This window comes from Trachemys scripta, chromosome 23 (assembly GCF_013100865.1).
Source record: "Trachemys scripta elegans isolate TJP31775 chromosome 23, CAS_Tse_1.0, whole genome shotgun sequence".
Classification (NCBI taxonomy): Eukaryota; Metazoa; Chordata; order Testudines; family Emydidae; genus Trachemys; species Trachemys scripta.
In genome coordinates this window covers 13564862-13585930 of record NC_048320.1, presented here as the reverse complement: position 1 = coordinate 13585930, position 21069 = coordinate 13564862, and the positions used below count along the sequence as shown (strand labels likewise).

At 63.7% G+C, this 21069-nt stretch overlaps 2 protein-coding genes across 6 annotated transcripts; one reads left to right on the top strand and one right to left on the bottom strand.

Moving 5' to 3' along the window:
- Positions 1–1160: 1160 nt before the first annotated feature.
- On the top strand, positions 1161–7830 carry GJD3 (gap junction protein delta 3). Of its 5 annotated transcripts, none has more exons than XM_034755987.1 (2): positions 1161–1278; positions 6383–7830. In XM_034755987.1, the coding sequence occupies exon 2, from the start codon at positions 6414–6416 to the stop codon at positions 7281–7283; it is 870 nt and encodes a 289-aa protein (XP_034611878.1). In that variant the 5' UTR covers positions 1161–1278; positions 6383–6413; the 3' UTR covers positions 7284–7830. The 5 variants fall into 5 exon arrangements, with proteins under 5 accessions (XP_034611878.1, XP_034611874.1, XP_034611877.1 ...); XM_034755983.1 differs by having other exon boundaries at positions 1161–1529; XM_034755986.1 differs by lacking the exon at positions 1161–1278 and adding an exon at positions 3423–4477.
- A 4406-nt stretch (positions 7831–12236) lies between these two features.
- RARA (retinoic acid receptor alpha) lies at positions 12237–17504 on the bottom strand. The gene is made up of 6 exons (XM_034755982.1): positions 17335–17504; positions 15158–15318; positions 14310–14486; positions 13777–13981; positions 13269–13427; positions 12237–13000 (listed from the first exon to the last, which is right to left on the bottom strand). The coding sequence occupies exons 1-6, from the start codon at positions 17444–17446 to the stop codon at positions 12789–12791; spliced, it is 1026 nt and encodes a 341-aa protein (XP_034611873.1). The 5' UTR covers positions 17447–17504; the 3' UTR covers positions 12237–12788.
- Positions 17505–21069: the final 3565 nt, after the last annotated feature.

Sequence of the window (21069 nt, the reverse complement as noted above, 5' to 3'; positions counted from 1 at the left end):
AGCAGCAGGGGCCAGCGTGTGCTGTGCTGGTTCTGCAGGGCTAATAAGAGCCCACAGCTCCTGGCCCCAGCCGTTAGTGTCCAAGTGCACGGGGCGCTGGGCTTGTGGGTAAGGAAGGGACGGTTCATGCAGTCGCTGTGCGTGGAGGCTGGGCCAGACCTGCAGTAGGTAGCCTGGCCACCAGTTCTGCTTTTCCAGGCCATGAGGAGACAGCCACAGGGTCCTACTGGGACAAGCTGGTGCTGAAATCCTCCTGATCACAGCGAATCGCCCCCGCTGGATGCAGCCCAGGCTGAGGTCGCTCTGTCTCCAAGTCACACACTGAAACCTCGGCGCGATGCCTCAGGGTGACAGATGCAAATCCTTCCCCGCGCTCACTCGGGCTGAGGTGGCCCGGGGGCACGTATTTCCTGCCAGCGGGGACTGGCATTCGGGTGGCTTTATCTGGAAAGCAAGATGCACTGGGACCAGCAGTGTCCAGCAGAGAGGTGACACTGACGCGCGGCTGAACCGGGGCAGCCGAACCCCAACGGGAGCTTTGTTACAAATGGACGTGGATTTTTCCTTGGAAGAGCTGCCCAAGCCCCATAGATTTCCTGCCCCCCCAGGGTGCTGCCATCTGCTACAGGTGGTGGATTTGGGCGCCGGTGTGACTGCTGGGTGCGATCCGGCCGATGGGGTGACAAATGTCATGGATTTGTTGTGCTCCAAGCCCAGAATCCATCATGGGAGGCAACGAACGATCTACACCAGCCGGCATGCTGATTGGCTCGACCTCCCATTGCGTTTGGCTGAACCGTCATGGCTACATTACATACTTCAGTGTGTGGGTCACATCCGCTTCCTGCGTGTGTGTGTCACCCAGTTCGCCCTGGGCTTTTAACCCAGGCCAGGCCGGAGCTGGAGCACAAGTAGGGCCCAGGAGCCGGCACGGGCTCGCTGGGAGCCGTATCAGTGGAAGTGAAGTGTTTATTGGAAGACAGTCAAGTGTGGAAAGCTGTGTCTGATTTTCCACTGCCGGGCTCTGGAGAGCGTCTCCGGCACGTCCCGTCTGAGGGACCATTTAAGGAGCTCAGTGTTAGAAAAGCGCCAGGCTCCGTATGTCACATGCCGAGCTCAGGATTCGGAGCCTTGCTTTAGCGTTGCAGGCACTATAGTGAGGTCCTGCCCACCTTATACACGCTGTGTGGATCCCGCTATCCTACAATTTCCTCCCTTAGCTCCTGAGCTGTGCCTTTTCCAGGGAATCTGGCCACAGTGCTGGAGGGTGTTCGAACGGTATTTAGCAATTGACAAACACTTACTGCTTAATCTCCACAATCACGTTGATGGATTCGGGCTATTCCTCGTGGGGAAACTGAGTCACGGAGGGGCGAAGTGACTGGCGAGGACAGAGTCGCTTTGGAAATACGTCTGGTCAGAGGTGCCCAGACAGGTATGGCCGAGCAGGCTCGCTCTGCCGGAGATAACACTGGTTGCCAGTGGGGAAATTGAGGCACAGAGGGACGTGGCTCACCCAAGGTTGCAAAGTGAGTCAGGGGCAGGGCTGGGAAGAGGACCCAGGAGTCCTGATTCATGGACTCATAGGGCTGGAAGGGACCTCGAGAGGTCATCTAGTCCAGTCCCCTGCACTCACGGCAGGACTAAGTATTACCGACCATCCCTGACAGGCGTTTCGCCAACCTGCTCTTAAAAATCTCCACTGATGGAAATTCCACAACCTCCCCAGGCAATTTATTCCAGGGCTTAATCACCCTGGGAGTGAGTTAGGAAGTTTTTCCCATCAGAATAGGATCTTGGGAAGAGTGGCTGCAGCAGGGAACGCAGTGTGCGAGGCTGCTACTCTGGGGGCATGGCCCGCGGGGGAGTGACTAAACGAGGAGCGTGCGGAACGCGCTTTCCCAAGCGGAGTCTCTGGCTCAGGGCGAAGCGGGGACAGGCCGGGGGGCTGGGAAAGGCCATGCAAAAGAGAAAGGGAAAGCATCTGTTTATGCAACAGAATAACCAGGCATTAGGAGCATTTCCTGTTTAGTAAGTATAACGCAGGGCAAACAATGGGGCCGCAGGAAAAAACCTTCCGGGAAATCAGCCCGTCTCCTAGCACTGCGCTGGGATGCTCACGTAGCCCCCACGCACTGGGCCACAGACCTGGTAAGGCCCCCATGTGCCACTGTCCAGCCAGGTGCCCCGCAGCCAACCCAAGCGGGTCGAGCGCTTGAGGCGCACGCGGGAGAGAGGTGCCCCGGCCTTGTGACCAGCCACAGCCCAGCGCCTTCTGCCCCCATCCCACCTGCCAAGCACTCAGCAGCGCGGTGTGTCCCTGCGGCTGCTGGCGCCCGGTCCAGGTGTGCGCTGCAAAGGCCTTTGGGCTGCCCTGTGTCTCCCTGGCTTGCTGTTTTGCCAGCCCTTCCCCACCCCCACGCTAGCCAAATGGACTAGGCAGTGACTAGCCATCTGTCAGTCGTCTGCTAGCCCCCTTCCCGCCCAGGATTAACGCTGGCTCCACTAGCTGCAGGACCAGCCCCAAACCCAACGCTTGCAAAGCCGCGCCGTGGAGTTAGGCCTCCCTGAGCTGACACTGCGCCCTTGCCCCGGCTGCGAGCTCAGGCACCAGGTGGGACAGGGCCGTGTCGCAGGGTTGCTGGCGGGAGGCCGGACTCCTGAAGCCCCCCTCCCCTCAGTCCCCGCTCACCTGGAGCGAGCAGGCTCACCTCGAGGTCCTTTGTCACCCACTGGAGCCCAAAGCCCAGTCCCCAGCCCTGCTTTGTCAGCGGCCTTTTCTGGGAGTCTGAACTAGTGCGAGACATGGGGGGGGGCTGTGGCGGCTCTGCCCTATGTGCCCTGGGCAGGGGAGGGGCCTCACACACACATGGGGCGCACATGCCCCTGGCACGGGAACCACACAGCCCACAACGTGTCCAGGACCCACAGTTACAGAACTCTTCAATCAATGTGTGTTTGCCCCCCGATCTCTGAGCTCAGCGGTAGCCCCATTTTACACGGGGGGAGACTGAAGCACAGAGAGGGTGACACGGACGGCCCAGATTCACTCAGCCAGCGAATGGGAGCGCCTGGAATAGAACCCAGGAGTCCTGGCCCCAGTTCCCACCCCTGCTTCGACCCATTAGGCCCCACGCCCGGAGGTGGGCCTAGAACCAGGGCGTTCTGGCTCCACGCCGCCCCCCCTGACTACTCCAGCGGGGGCTTGGCTGCAGGAGGGGGGAACCCAGCCGGGAGGAGGGGATGCTCCCAGCCAGCGGGATGAGGGCGTGGCACCTGTCAGCTGGCGGGGAGGCGGTGTGGGGCTGGGCACCAGGGTGAGCCCCCATGTGTCAGACACAAAGCAGGACCTTGTGCTAGGCAGCTCCAAGCTCTGCATCCCTGGCACCAAGGGAGAACGCAGGGGGACGTGGCTGAGGTGGGGGGGGGGAGGGGAACACACCCTGATTCTCTTTGTTTCTGAGCCCTGCTGCCCCTGACACAGGGCCTTGCCACCAGTCTGGCCTTTGGGTGGTTTCCCAGCCCAGACCTGCAGGCACCTGTCCTTGCATATGCTGGCCAGCACCATGCCACAGCCTGAAAGAGCTGGCTAAGGTGCGCAGGCACTGGCCTGGGACACCACAGCCTGGGCCAGGGGGATGGTAGCCCGGCCCAGCAGGAACATTCTAGGCTGCACCCTGGGGTTACCCCTCAGCCACAGTCGCATGGTGAGCGGATACTAACTCCAGCTGCCAGGCCAATGCCTGGGGGGTTGGGGAAGGGCAGGGGCTGGGTTTGGCAATTGGCCCTGAATACCGGACACCCTTGGCTTCGCCCTGGCCTGGCCTGGCTGGTGCCATTCCGGGAGGGGCTGGCAATCCTGCCTGGACAATGGATGTTTGGCTGGGGGAATCGGGGTGCTCTGGGCTGCCCAGCCCACGCCCCTGCAGATGCCAGCCTGCCCTCTACCCCTGGGATCATTGGGGCCCCAGCCACCTTGGGAGCTCCATGGGGCAGCTGGTGACTGGCTGGAGAGGCCCAGACGCTCCCAAGGGCAATGCCCAAGCAGGGGCACGGAGCAGCCTGTGGGTTGGGGGCTCAGACCTGTACAGTGGCTCACCCAGGCCCTCGGTGCCAGTGCCCCCATGCCCTTGTCTGCAGACGCCAGGCTGGCCGTGCTGGGCATGACACTTGGCTGTCCTGCCCCAGGGACCCCGTGAGCCCTGCCAGGCTCTTCCAGGCAGGCTCGCACCGGGGAGGAAAGCGAAAGCTGAAACGCCGGCACGCAGCTGCAGCGCTGGGCGCGAACCCAGCACAGGTCAAGGTCCTGGGGCTCGGGTGCAGTCTTCCCACGGGACAGGGGCCAGTCAAGGGCTTTCCTGTCTCAGCCGGGACACATCCTGGTGCCCCGCCCAGAGTCTCCAGGAGCTGGGCCTGCGAGGAGGTTAGTGAGGGGATGCGTGGGGCCAGCCTGGCTCCCGGCAGCCGCACCCAGCAGGTAAGGGGGCGCTGGGCCCCGGGGGATTCTGGGTGACGGGAATGGGGCAGGTGAGGGAATCTGGGAAATTGTGGGTGGGGACTGAATTGGGGGCTGGGTGAGGGACCTACCCAGGGGAGCCTGGCGAATGGGGTGATGGGGGCTCCTGGGTGCAGGGAATGGGGCACGGGGGGCTGTCTCTGCTGTGGGTACAGTCTGAGCCCCCCCCCATTCCCTTTGCTGTGCAGCCCCAACCCCCCAAATTCATTCCTTAGCTCAGCCCTTGGCCCCTCCAGCCCCATCCCCTGCTGCCTGCTTGAAGGGCGGGGGAGGGGGAAAGAACTGGTCCATCCCTCTGCCCCCGCCATAGGCCTGGGGCATGGGACCTGGAAGGGGGGGGGGGGGGGCGCCCCCTCCCCCCCCCCCAGCTCTTGGGCAGCAATGCTGCAGGGAGATGCTGCCAGGTGCCCGCTGGTCAGCTGTGGGGCTGCCCCGGGGGCGGGATTGTGAGGAGGGGGCCGTGGGGCGGGGCTGGGGGGAGGGGGCCGCCCCGGGGGGCGGGATTGCGGGACGGGGGGCGGGATTGCAAGGGGGGGGCTGCCCCGGGGGGCTGCGCTGTCTCTTTAAGAGGCGCCAGGCGGAGCTGCAGGGAAAGTCCCGGGCCGGACAATGCGCGAGCCCCGGGCAGCCTGCGTCGAGCCGGGTTCGGGTCCGGGACGCGGCCCCCGCACGAGCCCCCGCCTGCAGGTACCGGCCGGGCTGGGGGGGGGGCAAAGGGTGACTGCGCCCCCCATGGGCCATAGCCCCGACTCCGTCCCCACAGCGAGTCCCTCGGCCGGGCCGGGACAGGGTGAGTCCGGGGGGGCTGCACCCCCCAGGCAGGGAGCCCCGCGGCTGGCACCACGCGTGACACATCCTCGCACGCCCCCCCGCCCCGCTCCCCTCGTGGGCTGGGGCCGCCCCTCCCCTCCCCCAAAGCCCACCTGGGGCAGGCTGGGCCCCCCAGGGTTGGAGGGACCGGCTGGGCACGGGGGGTCCAGCCCCCGGGCACTGGTGACACCTGGGGTGAGTGGGCCACGAGCACATCCTGGCCTGCGGGGGGTCCCTGGCTGGGCCCCCAGCCCCGACTCACTGGACACCAGCAGGGCCCCCCCCCATCAGAGGTGCTCAGCCCGGCCCCATGGGGACAGGGCCTTTGCCCCTTGGTGCCGCAACAGCTGACAGGAACAGACACCACAGGGGTCTAGACCCCCTCCAGCCCCTTGGCTTTAAAAGGGGGAGCCCAGGCCAGCCTCTGCCCCGAGCCCCCCCGGGACTGGCCCTGCGTGACCAAGAAGACTGGTGCCCCATGGCCAGCGCCGTGCCGGGGTGCCCAGGCTGGTGGCCAGCAGCGGCTGCCTCCAAGGGGGGAGGCCAAGCTGGCTGCAGGTGGGTGCTGCATGCGGGGTGGCATCGCATGTGGGGAGCAGGGGCCTGACCCACATGTGGGCTGGGACCTGGGTCTTTCAGCCCCTGTCCCCCTGCTGCTCGAGAGGAGCCCGTGCCCAGCCCGCCCCGGGAGTCAGCAGCTCACAAACCGTGAGCCCGTCCCAGCCTCCCTGTCCCACCTGTGCCCTGCACAGAGCCGGGCTCCTGCGTGGCCAGTGCACTGGCATCTTGGGCCGGGTGCCACCGCGGGTCGGCTCGTGGGTGCAGCTCAGTCCTGGCAGCGAGGAGCCGGGGCGGGGGGCGGTCACTGCAGCCCCACGGATGAGAACCGCCTTGACCCTGGGCGCACAACTCCCCTCCCCCCCCGTGGCTGACTTACGGCTCCTGGCTAAGGGGGGCTGTGTTTAGCAGGGGGTCCGTGTCCACGCTGTCATTGGGGGCCCCTGGGTGCCCAGAGCGGGGAGCAGGCGGCAGCTCTAACTGGTGCGGTTCCCCTAGAGCGGCCCCGGCCCCGGCCCCGGCCCCAGCCATGGGCGAGTGGAGTTTCCTGAGCTCGCTGCTGGACGCCGTGCAGGAGCACTCGCCCATGGTGGGCCGGTTCTGGCTGGTGGTGATGCTGATCTTCCGCATCCTCATCCTGGCCACGGTGGGCAGCGACATCTTCGAGGACGAGCAGGAGGAGTTTGTCTGCAACACGCTGCAGCCGGGCTGCAAACAGGTCTGCTACGACAAGGCCTTCCCCATCTCCCACTACCGCTTCTGGGTCTTCCACATCGTGGTGCTCTCGGCGCCCGCCCTGCTCTTCGTCATGTATGCCATGCACCAGAGCGGCAAGCTGCGGCAGGGCGAGGAGGGCGGCTCCGCGGGCCCGCCCCGGCTGCAGCCCAGCCAGCGCACCCACCACGTCCGCACCTTCTACCTGGTCAACGTGGCCATGCGCATCCTGGCTGAGAGCAGCTTCCTGGTGGGGCAGTGGCAGCTGTACGGGTTCCACGTGGAGCCGCACTTCACCTGCCAGCGCTCGCCCTGCCCCCACTACGTGGACTGCTTCGTGTCCCGGCCCACCGAGAAAACCATCTTCATCCTCTTCTACTTCGTGGTGGGCGTGGTCTCCACCCTGCTCAGCCTGGTGGAGCTGGCCCACCTGCTGGCCAAGGACAGGTGCCAGAGGACAGCGGCCAACAAGCCCCCGGCCGCCTCCTACGAGCAGCAGGAAAACTGGTCCAACCAGGCGCACGAGCAGTGCCAGCACTTCCTGCCCCCGGGCAACGGGGGCGCCAAGGTGGCAGCCTGCAGCGTCCCCAACCACTACGAGCCCTCAGCGCTGTTCCGGCCCCAAGCCCCCTCCATGGGCAGCAAGGCCTCCCAGGCCGCGGCCAGGGCCGATTTGGTGGTCTAGGGCTCACGCTACGGCCCAACTCCCATCTGTGCCAGTCACCAGGCCCTCCGCTTAGCAGGGCCACCGCAGCAAAACCAGTGACCTGAGCGGGACGTTCTCAGCCTTGAGTGGCCAGGGCCCGCGGTCCGTACCAGCCCCATACAGCCTGGCAGAGACCTGCCCTCCTGCCTTGGGCGCACAGTCCCTGAGACTAGGGCACAAAGCCCCTCATGCCACAAGCGGGCAGAGAGCTGAACTGGGTCTTGCCCTGGCAGGAAAGGAGCTGGCCCGGCTACAAGGAGTGACAGCGCGGCCCATGGGTTCGAGCATTGGGCTGGCACATGGGAGAGCTGGGGTCTCGTTCCAGCTGGTGTAGGCGACCAGACGAGGGGCAATGAACTGACCCAGCCCCTCTGCCTGCTGCTCATCCGGGGGACGAAACTGTTCCCGAAGACAGGAAGCTGGGCGGGGCGGGCAGGGATAGGGGGCTCTAGGGCCAGGCGAAACGGCATCGCCAATTTTTATACCTTTGTGTGAATAAACAGAAGAAAACTTTTTAATTAAGAAAGCCGAGCCCAACCGGTGATTTGTGCGAGGTTGGTGCTGTGATGTGAGCCGAACGGTGGCGCGGGCCCGTGGGGGGGGACAGGTCGCGTTCTCTCTTCGTTTTCACACTTGGATTTGGAGCAGGAGCTAAATTCAACCTGTCCCATCAGTGACACATTCCCTCTGCCCGAGCGCTTGGAGGCCCCACCATGGCAGAGCCTGGTGCCCATAACCAGAGCCCTGGCCCTGGCCCAGGCCCGGCCGTGGGGAGATGCTGGCAGTGCCCCGTGTTGGAATCCCAGGCCGGCCCAGCCCGCTGTGTGGTAAGGATTGTTCTGGCCACGCCAGGCGTGTGGGTCCAGACACCCGTGGGCTTAGCGGCAGTTGGGGGCCCGGGATGGCCGTGCATGGGGTGGAGCCTGGTGTCAGAGGCCAGCCCTGCCCTGCGCAGGCTGGACATGGTGTGGGGGTGTGTGTGGGGGGGAGCCCAGGGACAGACTAGCAGGGAGCTGCGGGTCAGGGTTCCCATCAATCGCTCGGTGCGTGGCCAGGAGCCTGTGGCAGCCGTGGGCGCTGCAGTGAGGGTCTCACATTTCGGGAGGGCACGAGTGGCTGTTGGGTTGCTATGTAGGGGGGGAGGGAGGCTGGCTGGGTGCCAGGTTCCCCTTGTCTCCTGTTTCCTGTTGCAGGAGGGTGGCACCACGCCCAGAGGTTAATGGAAAAAAAGGTAGAAAAGAAAAACACCAACCCCCCCCTCCCATGCCAGATCCTGCGTCAGGGCCCCCCCATTAACCCTCTCATGGCAGCACCACTGCCTAAGCCAGGACGCCTGGGTTCTGTTCCCTGCTCTGCCCTTGACGCACCGTGGGGGAGGCTCTTGCTGTGCCTCAGTTTCCCCAGCTATAGTGCTACAGGTGCCTGGGCGAGGCTGTATTAATTAGGGCCGTCATGCGATTAAATAAATTAATCACAATTAATTGCACGATTAATTAACTGCACTGTTAAACAAGAATAGAATACCATTTATTTAAATAGTTTTGGATGTTTTCTACATTTTCAAATATTAATTTCAATTACAACACTAAATACAAAGTGTACAGGGCTCACTTTCTATTTATTTTATTACAAATATTTGCACTGTAAAAAAACAAAAATAGTGTATTTCAGTTCACCTAATACAGTACTGTAGTGCAATCTCTTGATCCTGAAAGTTGAACTTACAAATGTCAAATTATGTACAAAAAACAAACAAACCTGCGTTCAAAAACAGAACAATGTAAAACTTTAGAGCCTACAAGTCCACTCAGTCCTACTTCTTGTTCAGCCAATCGCTCAGACAAACAAGTTTGGTTACAGTTGCAGGAGATAATGCTGCCCGCTTCTTGTTTGCAATGTCACCTGAAAATGAGAACAGGGGTTCTCATGGCACTGTTGTAGCCGGCGTCACAAGATATTCACATGCCAAATGTACTAAAGATTCATATGTCCCATCATGCTTCAACCACCATTCCAGGGGACATGCGTCCATGCTGATGACAGGTTCTGCTCGATAAGACTCCAAAGCAGTGCGGACCGACGCATGTTAATTTTCATTATCTGAGTCAGATGCCACCAGCAGAAGGTTGATTTTCTTTTTTGGTGGTTCAGGTTCCGTAGTTCCCGCATTGGAGTGTTGCTCTTTTAAGACTCCTGGCAGCATGCTCCACACCTCATCCCTCTCAGATTTTGGAAGGCACTTCAGATTCTTAAACCTGGAGTCAAGTGCTGTAGCTATTTTTAGAAATCTCACATTGGTACCTTCTTTGCGTTTTGTCAAATCTGCAGTGACAGCGTTCGTAAATCAGACAACTTGTGCTGGGTCATCATCCGAGACTGCTATATGATGAAATATAGGGCAGAATGCAGGTAAAACAGAACAGGGGCTATACAATTCTCCCCCAAGGAGTTCAGTCACAAATTTAATTAACGCATTATTTTTGTAACGAGTGTCATCAGCATGGAAGCATGTCGTCTGGAATGGTGGCCGAAGCATGAAGGGGCATACGGATGTTTAGCATATCTGGCATGTAAATACCTTGCAATGCCAGTTACAAAAGTGCCATGCAAATGCCTGTTCTCACTTTCTGGTGACATGGTAAATAAAAAGAGGGCAGCATTATTTCCTGTAAATGTAACCAAACGTGTCTGTCTTAGCGATTGGCTGAACAAGAAGTAGGACTGAGTGGACCTGTAGGCTCTGAAGTTTTCCATTGTTCTGTGTTTGAGTGCAGTTATGTAACAAAAGAAGTTCCACATTCGTAAGTTGCACTTTCAGGACAAAGAGATTGCACTACAGTACTTGGAGAGGTGAATTGAAAAAGACTATTTCTTTTATCATTTTTACACTGCAACTACTTGTAATGAAAACGAACAGAAAGGGAGCACTGAATATTTCGTATTCGGTGTTGTAACAGACATCGATACATTTGAAAATGTAGAAAAGCATCCCAAACTATTGAATCCATTTCCATTGGTATCCGAGTAACAGTGCGATTAATCACGATTAATTTTTTGACTCACGCGCGAGTTAACTGATCAACAGCCCTGGTATTAATACGTCTGCTGGCGGGGGGGGGGGGGGGGGGGGCCGCGAGGGTGCCCCCCGCCCGGGGCGGGGGGGGGGGGGGGGGGGGGGGAAGCAGAGAAGTTTGCTGCCCCCTGGTGCCCAGAGCCCAGAGCAGCAGGCCCATGGGGCCCAGGATACTTTAATAAGCCACAAGCCTGAAAATGAGCAGCCCCCCTCCCCTCCCCCATCCCTGGGCAGGATCTGCCCTCGGCTCAGCCAGCCGGGTCCCGGCCCAGCCCCCAGCGCTGCCCTTGACACGCCAGGGCGGGCACCAGGAGCTGGCTCAGGCAAGCCCTGGCCCTCCCCTCTGGGCCTCTGCCAGCACCTGGGGGGGTTGGAGCCTAGGGCTGAGCTCGCCCCGAGCAGAGCCTGCCCGTCCCGGCTCTTCCCAGTGCCCTCTGCCAGCCCAGGGTCTGGCCAATGGCCCCCACGCCCGGCTGACACTCATGGCTCAGAGCCACCCGTCCAGCGGCCCCGGGACGCTGCCCCCCCGCCCACAGTGTGTGTCTCAGGTGAGGAGGGCAGCTGCTTTCCTGGACCCCCCCTGGTTCTCAGCTGGTCGTGCTCGGCTTCACACACCCCCCCCCAGCAGCCTAGGGTGGGCCTGGCCCGGCTGCGTGGGGGCCCAGCTGGAATTGGGCGGGGTCGGTGGAATACGCCAACCGGGCCAACCTGTCTGTGTGATAGCAGGGCAGGGACCGGGGGGGGGGGGGGGGGGGCAGGCCCGCCCCCCCGCACACCCCCGCCCCCCGGCCCGCCCCGTCGGAGGGCAGCCCCCACAAGGGGGGGGGGGGGTGGGGGGGGAGGGGCCCCAAGGGCGCCGAGCCCCCCCCCCCCCCCCCCCCCCCGCTAACAGGCTATAAGCCCCATGCCTGCACCAGAGCAGCTGGCCTGGGGGATGAGGTGGGGCCCGGGGCACCAGCAGACTAACGCCACCCCCTGGTCTGGCCTCCTGCCTGTCCCCAGAGAGTGCAAGCTCCAGCCCCATCTTCACCCCGGGCCCAGACCTGATCATGTGGGGCAGGCCCGGGTCGGGGGCAGCCAGGGCCCTGGGGGGCTAACAGGGCAGCTGTGCCAATGCCAGGCTCAGCTCTGCCCCCCCCAAACCCCTTTGTGTGACAGGAACAGACCAAGCAGGTGAATGAGCAGCAGCCCCCCAGGCACTAAGCCACCTGCCCCCCCATGGTGCCACGCGCCAGCCTATGTGCCCCCAGCAGATTTTATCTGTGGCGGTCGCTGGCCCCCCCACAGAAACACGCTTCAAATCAAACAGCTCTCCCCCCTCTCCCCCTCCCGAAGGCAGAGAACAACAGGCTGCATCCAGCGCCCCCCAACTGGATTTTGGAGGGGAGGAATACCCCGGGGGGAGCAGCCCAGGGGCATGGGGGGGGGGGGGGGGGAATACCCCTGGGGGGGCCTCCTTTGGTTTGTGTTTTTCTTCCTCTCAACTTCTCCCCAGAGAGTCCAAAGCCACGAAAACCTCAACAACAACAAAAAAATTTAATAATAATAAATTGTGTGGACCCCTGTCCCCCCCCCCCCACCCCCCCCCCCCCCCCCCCCCCCTCCCCCACCCCCCGCCCCCCCCTCCCAACCGCAGCACGTCTCTAAAAACCCCTCCCGACTTTTACAAAGTTTTTAAAAGGTATTTATAGATATTTATAGCTATTTATAGATATATAATCTGGCTTTGTCTGGCTTTGCAATGAATCGGCCTCTGGTTCCTGGCGGGTGTTTCTGGTTTTACCTGACAAGCGAATTGGATTGTTGTTGGTTTTGCTGGTGACGACAGGCGTGTGTGTGTGGGGGGAACATGGTGTGTGGGGGGGTGCGCGTGACGGCCACAATCCGCTGATCGATTTTGCTCATGAAAATTTTAAAAAACAACTAACGTTTCCCAAACTGACCCTCTCCCCCCAACCCCCCCGGAAACACTTGAAATGCAACTCAACCAAAAGACACTTCATCTTCACATGGGTGCAGCGCCCCCCAGCCGTGAGCCGGACCCCTGCGACAGCGCGCTGGGGGGGGTGAGAGTGGGGGGAGCGGGGCGCTAGTTTGCTCCAACCTGGGTACAAACATCAGTCGCTGGGGGTCTGTAAACCGGCCCCAGCTGATCCCAGCGAGGGCTCAGTGCCCCCCTGGCAGTGCCCACGGGATCCACTTCTGATTCTACGGAAGAGTCCGTCACAAGTCAACAGGGAAGCCATGGCCACAGTGTGTGCTGGTACGGACAGGAACGGGCTGGGGCCCGGAGGGGGGGGTGGCCCGCGGCAGCGTCACCTCCTCCCCCTCCTCCTTGGCTTGCCATGCGGCCCTCGGGCCTGGCAGCAAAGAGCAAGAACGGCGTCCTGATGCCGGCGCCGGCCGCGGCGTCACGGCGAGTGGGTGGCCGGGCTGCTTCTGTTGGAGCTGGGCGACAGGCTGGGGCTGCAGCTGCCGGGGGGCGGCGCCAGGCTGCTCACGCGGGAGGCGCCCGGCTGCCCGCCCAGCGTGTCCAGGCCCTCCGAGTTCTCCAGCATCTCCTGGATGAGGGGCGGCATGGAGCCGGGGATCTCCATCTTCAGCGTGATCACCCGCTCGGCGCCTGCGGGCAGACGGGGGGAGATGGCTCAGCGAGCCAGACCCGGACACTGCTTGGAGTCACCCTCTCTGCACTCAGCCTGCCCCCCTCCCTCGGTCACACACACGTGGGGGGAGAAACCTGGCCCCACGGCCAAACTCCAGCCCAAATCAAAGCGCCCCACTGCCTGGGGGGAGGGAGAAGCCCCCGCCAGCCCCTCACCAGCCTAGGCTCTCTCCCCTTTGCCCCGCTCCAGCCCCTCCCCTCCAGCCCCACCCAGCCGGGCTCTCACCCTTGGCGCTGATGCTGCGCAGGTCCGTGATCTTCATCAGCATCTTGGGGAACATGTGGGGCTTGTTGGGCCTCCTCTTCCTCACATAGATCTTCAGCGCCTCCAGCAGCGGCTCCTGCAGCTTGTCCACCTTGTCGGCCTGCTCCAGGTCCTGGCGATCTGGGGGGGGGCAAGGGGCCGGGAGCCCAGCCATGAAGCCAGAATTTAGTGCCCAGCTCCCCACCAGGGGGTGCTGTCGAGCAGGGCTCGAGACTCCCCACCCTAGCAGGGGGGGCTTGTTGGGGGGGGGGGGGGGGGGGGAACCCGGGACCCATCTCCCCACTCCCCTCTGGTTTGTTATTGTAGGGTCACGTCGGGACACCGGAGAGTTCCGGCCTCAACCCCGATGTAGAGAGACAGCAAACGGAACTACCGGGGGGGTAGGAGAGCCCTGTCCTGGGCACCTCCACCATCCCCCCACCCGGGCTCCTGCCCAGCCCCACCCCACCCCAGCGCCCCCTGCTCTCACCCCCGCAGATGAGGCAGATGGCGCTGAGCAGCCCAGTCTCCGCATCGTCCATCTCCAGCGGGAGCAGCTGGTTGGCGAAGGCGAAGACCAGGTCGGTGAGCGGCCCGAACCCGGCGTTGTGCATCTGGGTTCGGTTCAGGGTCAGCCCGTCCGAGAAGGTCATGGTGTCCTGCTCCGGCGTGTAGCGTGTGCAGATCCGCAGGATCTGGGGGGGAGAGCTAGGGTGAGTCCTGCCCCCCGTCCTCTGGCACTGCCCCCCAGCACCAACACCACTGCCTCTGGCCCTGCCCCCTCTGCCCCCTCGCACCAACCCCACTGTCCCTTGCTCCTCTGCCCCCAGCACTGCCTCCCAGCCTTGCTCCCCCACTACACCCCAGCCCTGCTCCCCACTGCCCCCTGGCACCAACCCCACCCCATGCTCCCTGGTCTGCCCCATCTGTGCCCCCGGTACAACCCCCAGTGCCAAGAACCAGCCCTCCAGGGGACACTGCCCCCAGCTGGCCAGGCAGGGAACAGCACGGTGGGGGGCTCACCAGGATGTCCAGGCAGGCGGCCTTGAGCAGGGTGATCTGGTCAGCGATGGTGAGCGTGGTGAAGCCGGGCAGCTGCTTGGCGAACTCCACCGTCTTGATGATGCACTTGGTGGAGAGTTCACTGAACTTGTCCCACAGGTCGATGTCCAGCGAGACCCGCTGCTCCGAGCTGTTGTTCTGCAGGGACACGCCGGACATGGTGAGTGGGAAGGGGAGGGCCAGGGGCCGGTTCCACCAGCTCCTCACCCCCACAGGGGGCCCCCGGCATGAACAGCACCCCGCCCTCGCAGCACCTCCCAATCAGTACTTAACTAAAGATGCAAGGGGCCCACTGTACAGCTGGGGAAACTGAGGCACGGGGTAGAGAAGCAAGTTGTCCAAGGGCATGCAGCGAATCAGGGACAGAACCCAGGAATCCTAGCTCCCAGCCCCCCCGCTCTCACCACTAGACCCCATTCCCCTCCCAGAGCTGGGGAGAAAACCCAGAAGTCCTGGCTCCCAGCCCCCCCGCTCTAACCACTAGACCCCGCTCCCCTCCCAGAGCTGGGGAGAGAACCCAGGAGTCCTGGCTCCCAGCCCCCTACACTTTTTGCACCCCCGGCCAAGGCAGCAGGGGGCTGGGATCACAGAGGAACGCATAGGGCACTAGCAGGGACATCAGGGGCCGTAGGGCCATGCTCACAGCTGGGGGAGTGAAGGTTCCTAGATGCAGCCTGGCCCCCCGGAGCTCCAGCCCCACTTCCGCTCACCCTAATCCTGATCCCAGCCCCCGAGCTGCCGCTGCTCCTCACTCCCGACGCCTCGTGGCAGCGTTTCCCGGAGGTCGGGGCGCTGGGCCAGGCACTCACCGTAGTGTATTTGCCGAGCTGGCAGAGGGCGGGGAAGGTCTCCTGGTGGGCTTTGCGCACTTTCTCAATGAGATCCTCCACCTCGGGCGTGAGGATGTAGCTCTCCGAACACTCCTGCTTCGGCGCCTCCTTCTTCTTCTTGTTCCTGTCGTTCCGGACGGCTGGGGGGGGGGGGGGGAGAGGGCAGGCGAGTGAGCGGGCCGGCCCCGATGCCCCTTGGCGCCCCCTTTCTAACTGCCATGAGGGGTGGGGTCGCTCCCTGGGCCCCCCCCAGCTCTGAGAGCTCAGTGATCACAGACTGCGGCGGGCACCGGGCGCAGCCCCTCAGAGCGTCGGTATCAGCAGCCCCCCTAGCATGGGGGGCGGGGCCGGGAGAGAAGCCGGCTCGCCAGGCTCCGGAGTGGGGGGGGACCGACACAGACAAAGCTATCGGCTTCACCTCAGCCCAGCCCCACACGCCCGTCCGGGCCCCAGCTCAGCACCTGTCTCCCACTTCCCCAGCACGGGGGAACGCGGATCCCAGATACGCCCTGGAGGCAGAGAGCCCCCGCTGGGCCGAGCCGGGGGGCTGTATGGGTGGGGAGGGCACTGCTCTGTGTCTGGTGAGCACCAACAGCAGACGCTGCTGTAACTCTGCAGACCTGGCCAGGATCGGGCCCCACTGCGCTGCCCCACAGCAAGACACAGGCTGTGCCCCAGGAGCCCCCAGGCTGCACAGATCCAGGCCCAGTGACCAGCCCCACATAGCAAGTGGCAGAGGCAGGAATTGAACCAGATTCCCCCAGTTGGATGCCCTAACCACTAAGCCAGCTTGCCCGTGCCCTGTACAGAACACACCCGATCTCCTCCCCTGGGGGCGGGGCGAGCACGGCCGGTTGGGCCAGGAGCTAGCTAGGGTGTGGGGTGAGCTGGAGGGTGGGGTTAATGTGGGAGCTGGGGGCGGGGCGACCGGGGGGGCTGAGTTGGGGAGCTGGGCGAACGGGGAAGCTGGGAGGGGCAAGCGGAGGAGTAAGGGGGGAGCTGTGGTGAGCTAGAGGGTGGGGTTAGCGGGGGAGCTGGGGTGAGCTGAGGGGTGGGGCAAGCAGGGGGCGGGGCAAGCGAGGCAGCTGGGGGCGGGGCAAGCCGGGGAGCTGGGGGGGGGCGGGGGGGGGCACGGCCTCAGGAGGTTGGCACGGCCCAGCTGACAAATGCCAGCGAAGCCGGAAGCCGCACACATGGCTCTTTAAAACAGCGCCGGGGCCATCAGCAGGCGATGCCGGCGACAGGCCATCGCTCAGGCCATGCACTGAGGGAGGGGGAGCCGGGCGCCGAGGGAGGGGGGTCCGGGCGCCGAGGGAGGGGGGGCTGCAGGAATCACTCATGTCAGCTCTGCAGATCCAGTGCTGTGGTGAGGAGTGGAAGGGGGGAATAATTCGGGAAGGGAACATGGCAGCTGTGACCCGGCGTTCACCATCCGCCCAGCGCCGGCCCCAAAGCCAGACACGCCGAGGCCTCGGCTAATTCCCCGCCCCGGCTCCATGACCCCCGCCGCAGCCGGCGGCTTGCACCCCGGGGTGGGGCAGGCTAGGAAGGACCCCCACCTCCAAACTGGCCCCTCCCCACACCCCAGGCCTGCTCAGGCAGGCTTCCCCCCCGGCCGGCTCAGGGGCACGGCCCTGCCACGGCGGCAGATGGGGCAGGAGCCTGGGGGGCAGGAGGCCTGGATTCTCTTGGCGGGCCCCACGGGGCGGGGGCGGGGCCAGACAGCTGCGCCCCCTTTGGTCTCCGCAGAGTGGGCGGGTTTACAGGCGGGCGCCATGACAACTGGCATGCAGACGCCAGGAGGCCCCTGTCAGCGTCATTTATCTCTGACATCATCAATCACGGGTTGCCGGGGCAACGGCCTGGATCCAGAACGAAGGGGGGAGGCCCAGCTCTTCGGCTTGACTGGAAAACCCCCCCTGCACCTCGGCTCTGGGGGCGTTACCAGTGCCCTCTCCCCCCCACTCCCCCGATCGGCTCGGTGACTCCCACGCCAACCTGCTCCCCGCTCCCCGCCCCGGGAGCCCCCCACGTGCTCCAAGGCGGGAGGGGATTGTCTGCACACACCCTCCCCCCCCCCGGTGCCACCGTGCCCCCTCGTCCTCGGCCCCCCCCCCCGGGGCCATACCCCCCCGGCTCCCCCCCCCGGCACTCACACTCCTTGGACATGCCCACGTCGAAGCACTTCTGCAGACGACAGTACTGACACCGGTTCCGCGTCACCTTGTTGATGATGCAGCTCTTGTCGCGGTGGCAGGTGTAGACCATGTTCTTCTGGATGCTGCGGCGGAAGAAGCCCTGGAAGAGCCGGTCGCAGCCCCAGTGAGCGGGGGGGGAGGGGGGGCAGTCGGGGCACCAGCCCCCCCNCCCCCAGCAGCTCCCCCCCCAAACATGGGGCCTCCCAGCACTGAGCAGCAGCGACACCTAGCGGCCAGTGGGATTAATGACAAGGTTATTCGTCAATGCGCGGTACCCCTCACTCCCGACCCGCAGCCCCGTTAGCCCAGCCCTGGGGTCCATCCCTTCCCGCACCAGCTCTGCCGGTGCCCCTCACGCCTGACCCACAGCCCCTGGCAGGGCCCCTGGTGACGCGCATGGAGAGACGGGGCCAGCGGGCACAGGGCGGCTCGGGTCAGCAGTGACCCGGGAGCTGAACCAGTGGCACCGAGAGCCCCGAGGGGACGGGGCTGGGGGGGGTGTGCGTAGGGCACCAGCTACAGAAGCTGTGGGGCTGATGCCAGACAGCAGATAACAGGGAAGAGCAGGGAAAGGTGGTGGTGGCAGCGGTGGCAGGATTGTTTGGGGACCTCAGGGCAGGTGGAGGCTGGGAGCCCGGACTCCTGGGTTCTATTCCCAGCCCCAGACTCAGTTAATGCAGCTACTGCTCAGGGACGAGACCCCAGGGAAGTGGCACTGGGTGCTGGGCAGAGCAGCTATTGCCCCCGGACACACACAGTTCCCCTGGATTGCCCCCTCCCCAGGCCTGTCCTCCTATTGGGCCGTAGTGCTGCCAGCCAAGGGCAGGGCCCCCGAGGGAATGGGGCTGGCCGGAGCCTGTGGAACTACCTGCTGCTGGACAGCAGGAATGGCAGAGGCCTTGCTGTGCTCAGCACGGGCAGGGACGCGCCCCATCCGGCCCCTTTAAGATTCCCCCCTCCCCCCCCCGTCCCCGACTCTCAGCCTAAAAGCCAATGTGGTATTTCTCAGCTGTCAGATCCGATTAGCTCCCTTGGGCGCCCGATGGGCCGTGGAGCCAGAGAACAAGAAATGAGAAGGGGGGCAGGGGATGCGCTCGGGGGGGGGAGGGGGATGGGACCGGGAGACTCACTCTGGCGTTGGGGGGCACTCCCCCCCCCACGAGACAGGAGACAGCTCTGTAGGGGGAGAAGCTGGTCCCAGCGTTGAGAGGGGTGATAGGCAGGGAGGTAACCCCGCCTGTCTGCGCTGTGGGGACATTGCCAGTGGGGGGAACCACAGCAAAGGCCCACCCCATGACAGTGGGGGGAAATTGAGGCACACAGAGGGGATTCACCCAGGATCACACAGTGGGTCTGAAGCAGAGCTGGGAAAAGAACCCAGGAGTCCTGACTCCCAGCTCCCACCCCCACTCCGCCACACAATCTAATCAAGTCCCCTGGACCCACCCTGATTTCAGCACCGGGGGCTGCTGGAGATCAGAGGATGCGGCCATTACAGAGGGCTAGGAGGGGGAAGGAGAAGCAGGGACAGCAAAAGGGGGCTGGGGGACAGGACTGACGGGCACCGTGACCGGCTGAGCTGGGGGGGGGGCATTTTCAGGAGGCCTCCCCAGGCTGCTAGAAGGTTTGTGCTTCCGAGGCCAGGCTGGGGGCGGCCCACGGCCCCATCCTCTCCACTTTCCATCCCCCCATCGGCCCAGGGGAGGGTGGAGCCCACCCTCTAGACCCACCCTGGCAGACGGGCCCCTTTCCCTGCCCGACAGATGGCGCTTACTCTAGTGCAATCCTGCCAAGGATCTCAAAGCCTTCTTTCTCCCAACTGTCCCCCATTACACAGCTGGGAAACTGAGGCACGGAGCGTGAACCCCCAGCTCACACAGTGAGTCACTGGCCGAGTCCTAGACCCCTCTGCCCCCCCCCCCAAAACTGGCAGGAGTCCTGATTCCAGGCTCCAGTCAAATGAAAGCGACAGCAGAGGATGCCCCCCCCCATTACTCAGGCAGGAGGGGGGGCTGTTGAGCTCTGGACACCACCCAGGTTCTATCACTCCGGACTGGGAGGTGAATCCACTGCTCCCACCGGCTCGTGCAGGGTGCTAATCCCTAGGACGGCTGGATGGGGTCCCCATGCTGAGTGCTAACCCCTAGGCTCCCGGGCCGGCCAGCCCTGCAGCAGGAGGGAGAGAGATGGGGCCAGAGCCCGGGGGAGGGGGGGGGCGAGAAGGGCTGGCTGGTGCCACTGAACAAGCCGCACGCTCTCACTGATGGAAATCCAGGACTCACCCATCTGCATGACCTACATTTGCTCGGCAGCCCGCGGAGCCGCGAGATAATTACATGGGGGGGGAGAATCCGCAACGTACACCAGGGAGGGGGGGCCCCACGGCCGGGGCAAAACACCCCCCCCCCCACCAAATGGGGACACCCAGGCGCTCCCCAACAGCACCTAGTGCAGCACCCCTCCCTCAGCCTGGGGACAGATGGGGATCACAGGGCAGAGATGGCAGCAGGGACCCAGGGCCCACCACACCTCTGGGCACAACACCCCCCCTGCCTCCGGCAGCTGCCCAGCCAGCCCTGGCACGGTGGCTGCTCTGAGACCCAACCCCTGGTCACACGCACAGCAGCTGGCAGGGCCTGGCAGGGTGCCCACACACAGACCCGCTCCGAGCAGGTGCTGGCGGATCTCCAGCGCTGGCGGAGGAGGCAGACATTGGTCAGGGCAAGACAATGGCGGCTCGTTTACAGGACGCAACTGGAGTCAGGACTCCTGGATTCCCAGCCCTGCCACTGACTGGCTGCGCGACCTGAGGCAAGTCCATGCCGCTTTGTGCCTCGGTTTCCCCATCCACAGCACGGGACAGACTCACCTGCCCCCTCCCAAGGGTCTGGGGCACATGCACACCTCCTGGGGATCTCCAAGAGGGTGCTCCCTGACCCGGAGTGTAATGACCCACGTTGGACTGTGCCCCAGAGCCCAGCAGTAACAGCCTGACTCCTGGGGATCTCCAAGAGGGTGCTCCCTGACCCGGCACCCGCTGCACACCGGGGCCCTGACGTGGGAGAGCCATGGAACCTGGGGGCACTGCCTGGCATGGGTCCGGCCTTGCAGTTGGTTGTGCCACCCGGCTCGGCTCCTCCCCACAGAAAGGCTGGAGTGTAGCAGGGATGCCTGCCCCATTTCCCTGCCCCCAGCCCTGGGTGCAACAGCCACGCAACCAGAAACAGCCAGTTAGCCTCCAGCCAGAGGCCAGGGGCCTGACTCCCAGCCGCTGGGAACCCAAGAGTCCGTGCCATGGGACCCCAAAAACCAGACCAGTCTGTGTCGAACCAGAGCCCTTCAATTCATCCCATCGTCAGAGCCCAGCCTCTGCCACCGGAAACCACCGACTTCCCAGCCCAGAGCCCGATTCTACCAGGCCGGTCAGTGTGCAATGAACAGAGCCACTCCCTGCTGCACGCCAGGCCAGCGCGTGCATCGCCCAGGCAGGAGCGGGGCCGTCCTGGCACTCAGTCCGAGGGCAGCAAACACTGTCACACAGACATTGGCAGTTTTGTTCCAGGCTTTAATCCATGTTGTGGTTCAAACCCCTGCCCCCCCCCCCTCCAAAAAACCCAACAACCTGCTTTGGCTTTTTGAATGAATTGGAAACATTGAAGTTTTTGCCCCTGCCCCCAGCTCAGAATTACCCAG

Excerpts from the sequence above, each read along its gene's own strand:
- RARA (XM_034755982.1), bottom strand. The coding sequence starts at position 17,446 with ATGGTCTACACCTGCCACCGCGACAAGAGCTGCATCATCAACAAGGTG. Across the intron at positions 14,487-15,157 it reads AGCTCGGCAAATACACTACG|AACAACAGCTCGGAGCAGCG; the intron begins GTGAGTGCCTGG and ends GTGTCCCTGCAG. Across the intron at positions 13,001-13,268 it reads GCGCAGCATCAGCGCCAAGG|GCGCCGAGCGGGTGATCACG; the intron begins GTGAGAGCCCGG and ends GTCTGCCCGCAG.
- GJD3 (XM_034755987.1), top strand. The coding sequence starts at position 6,414 with ATGGGCGAGTGGAGTTTCCTGAGCTCGCTGCTGGACGCCGTGCAGGAG.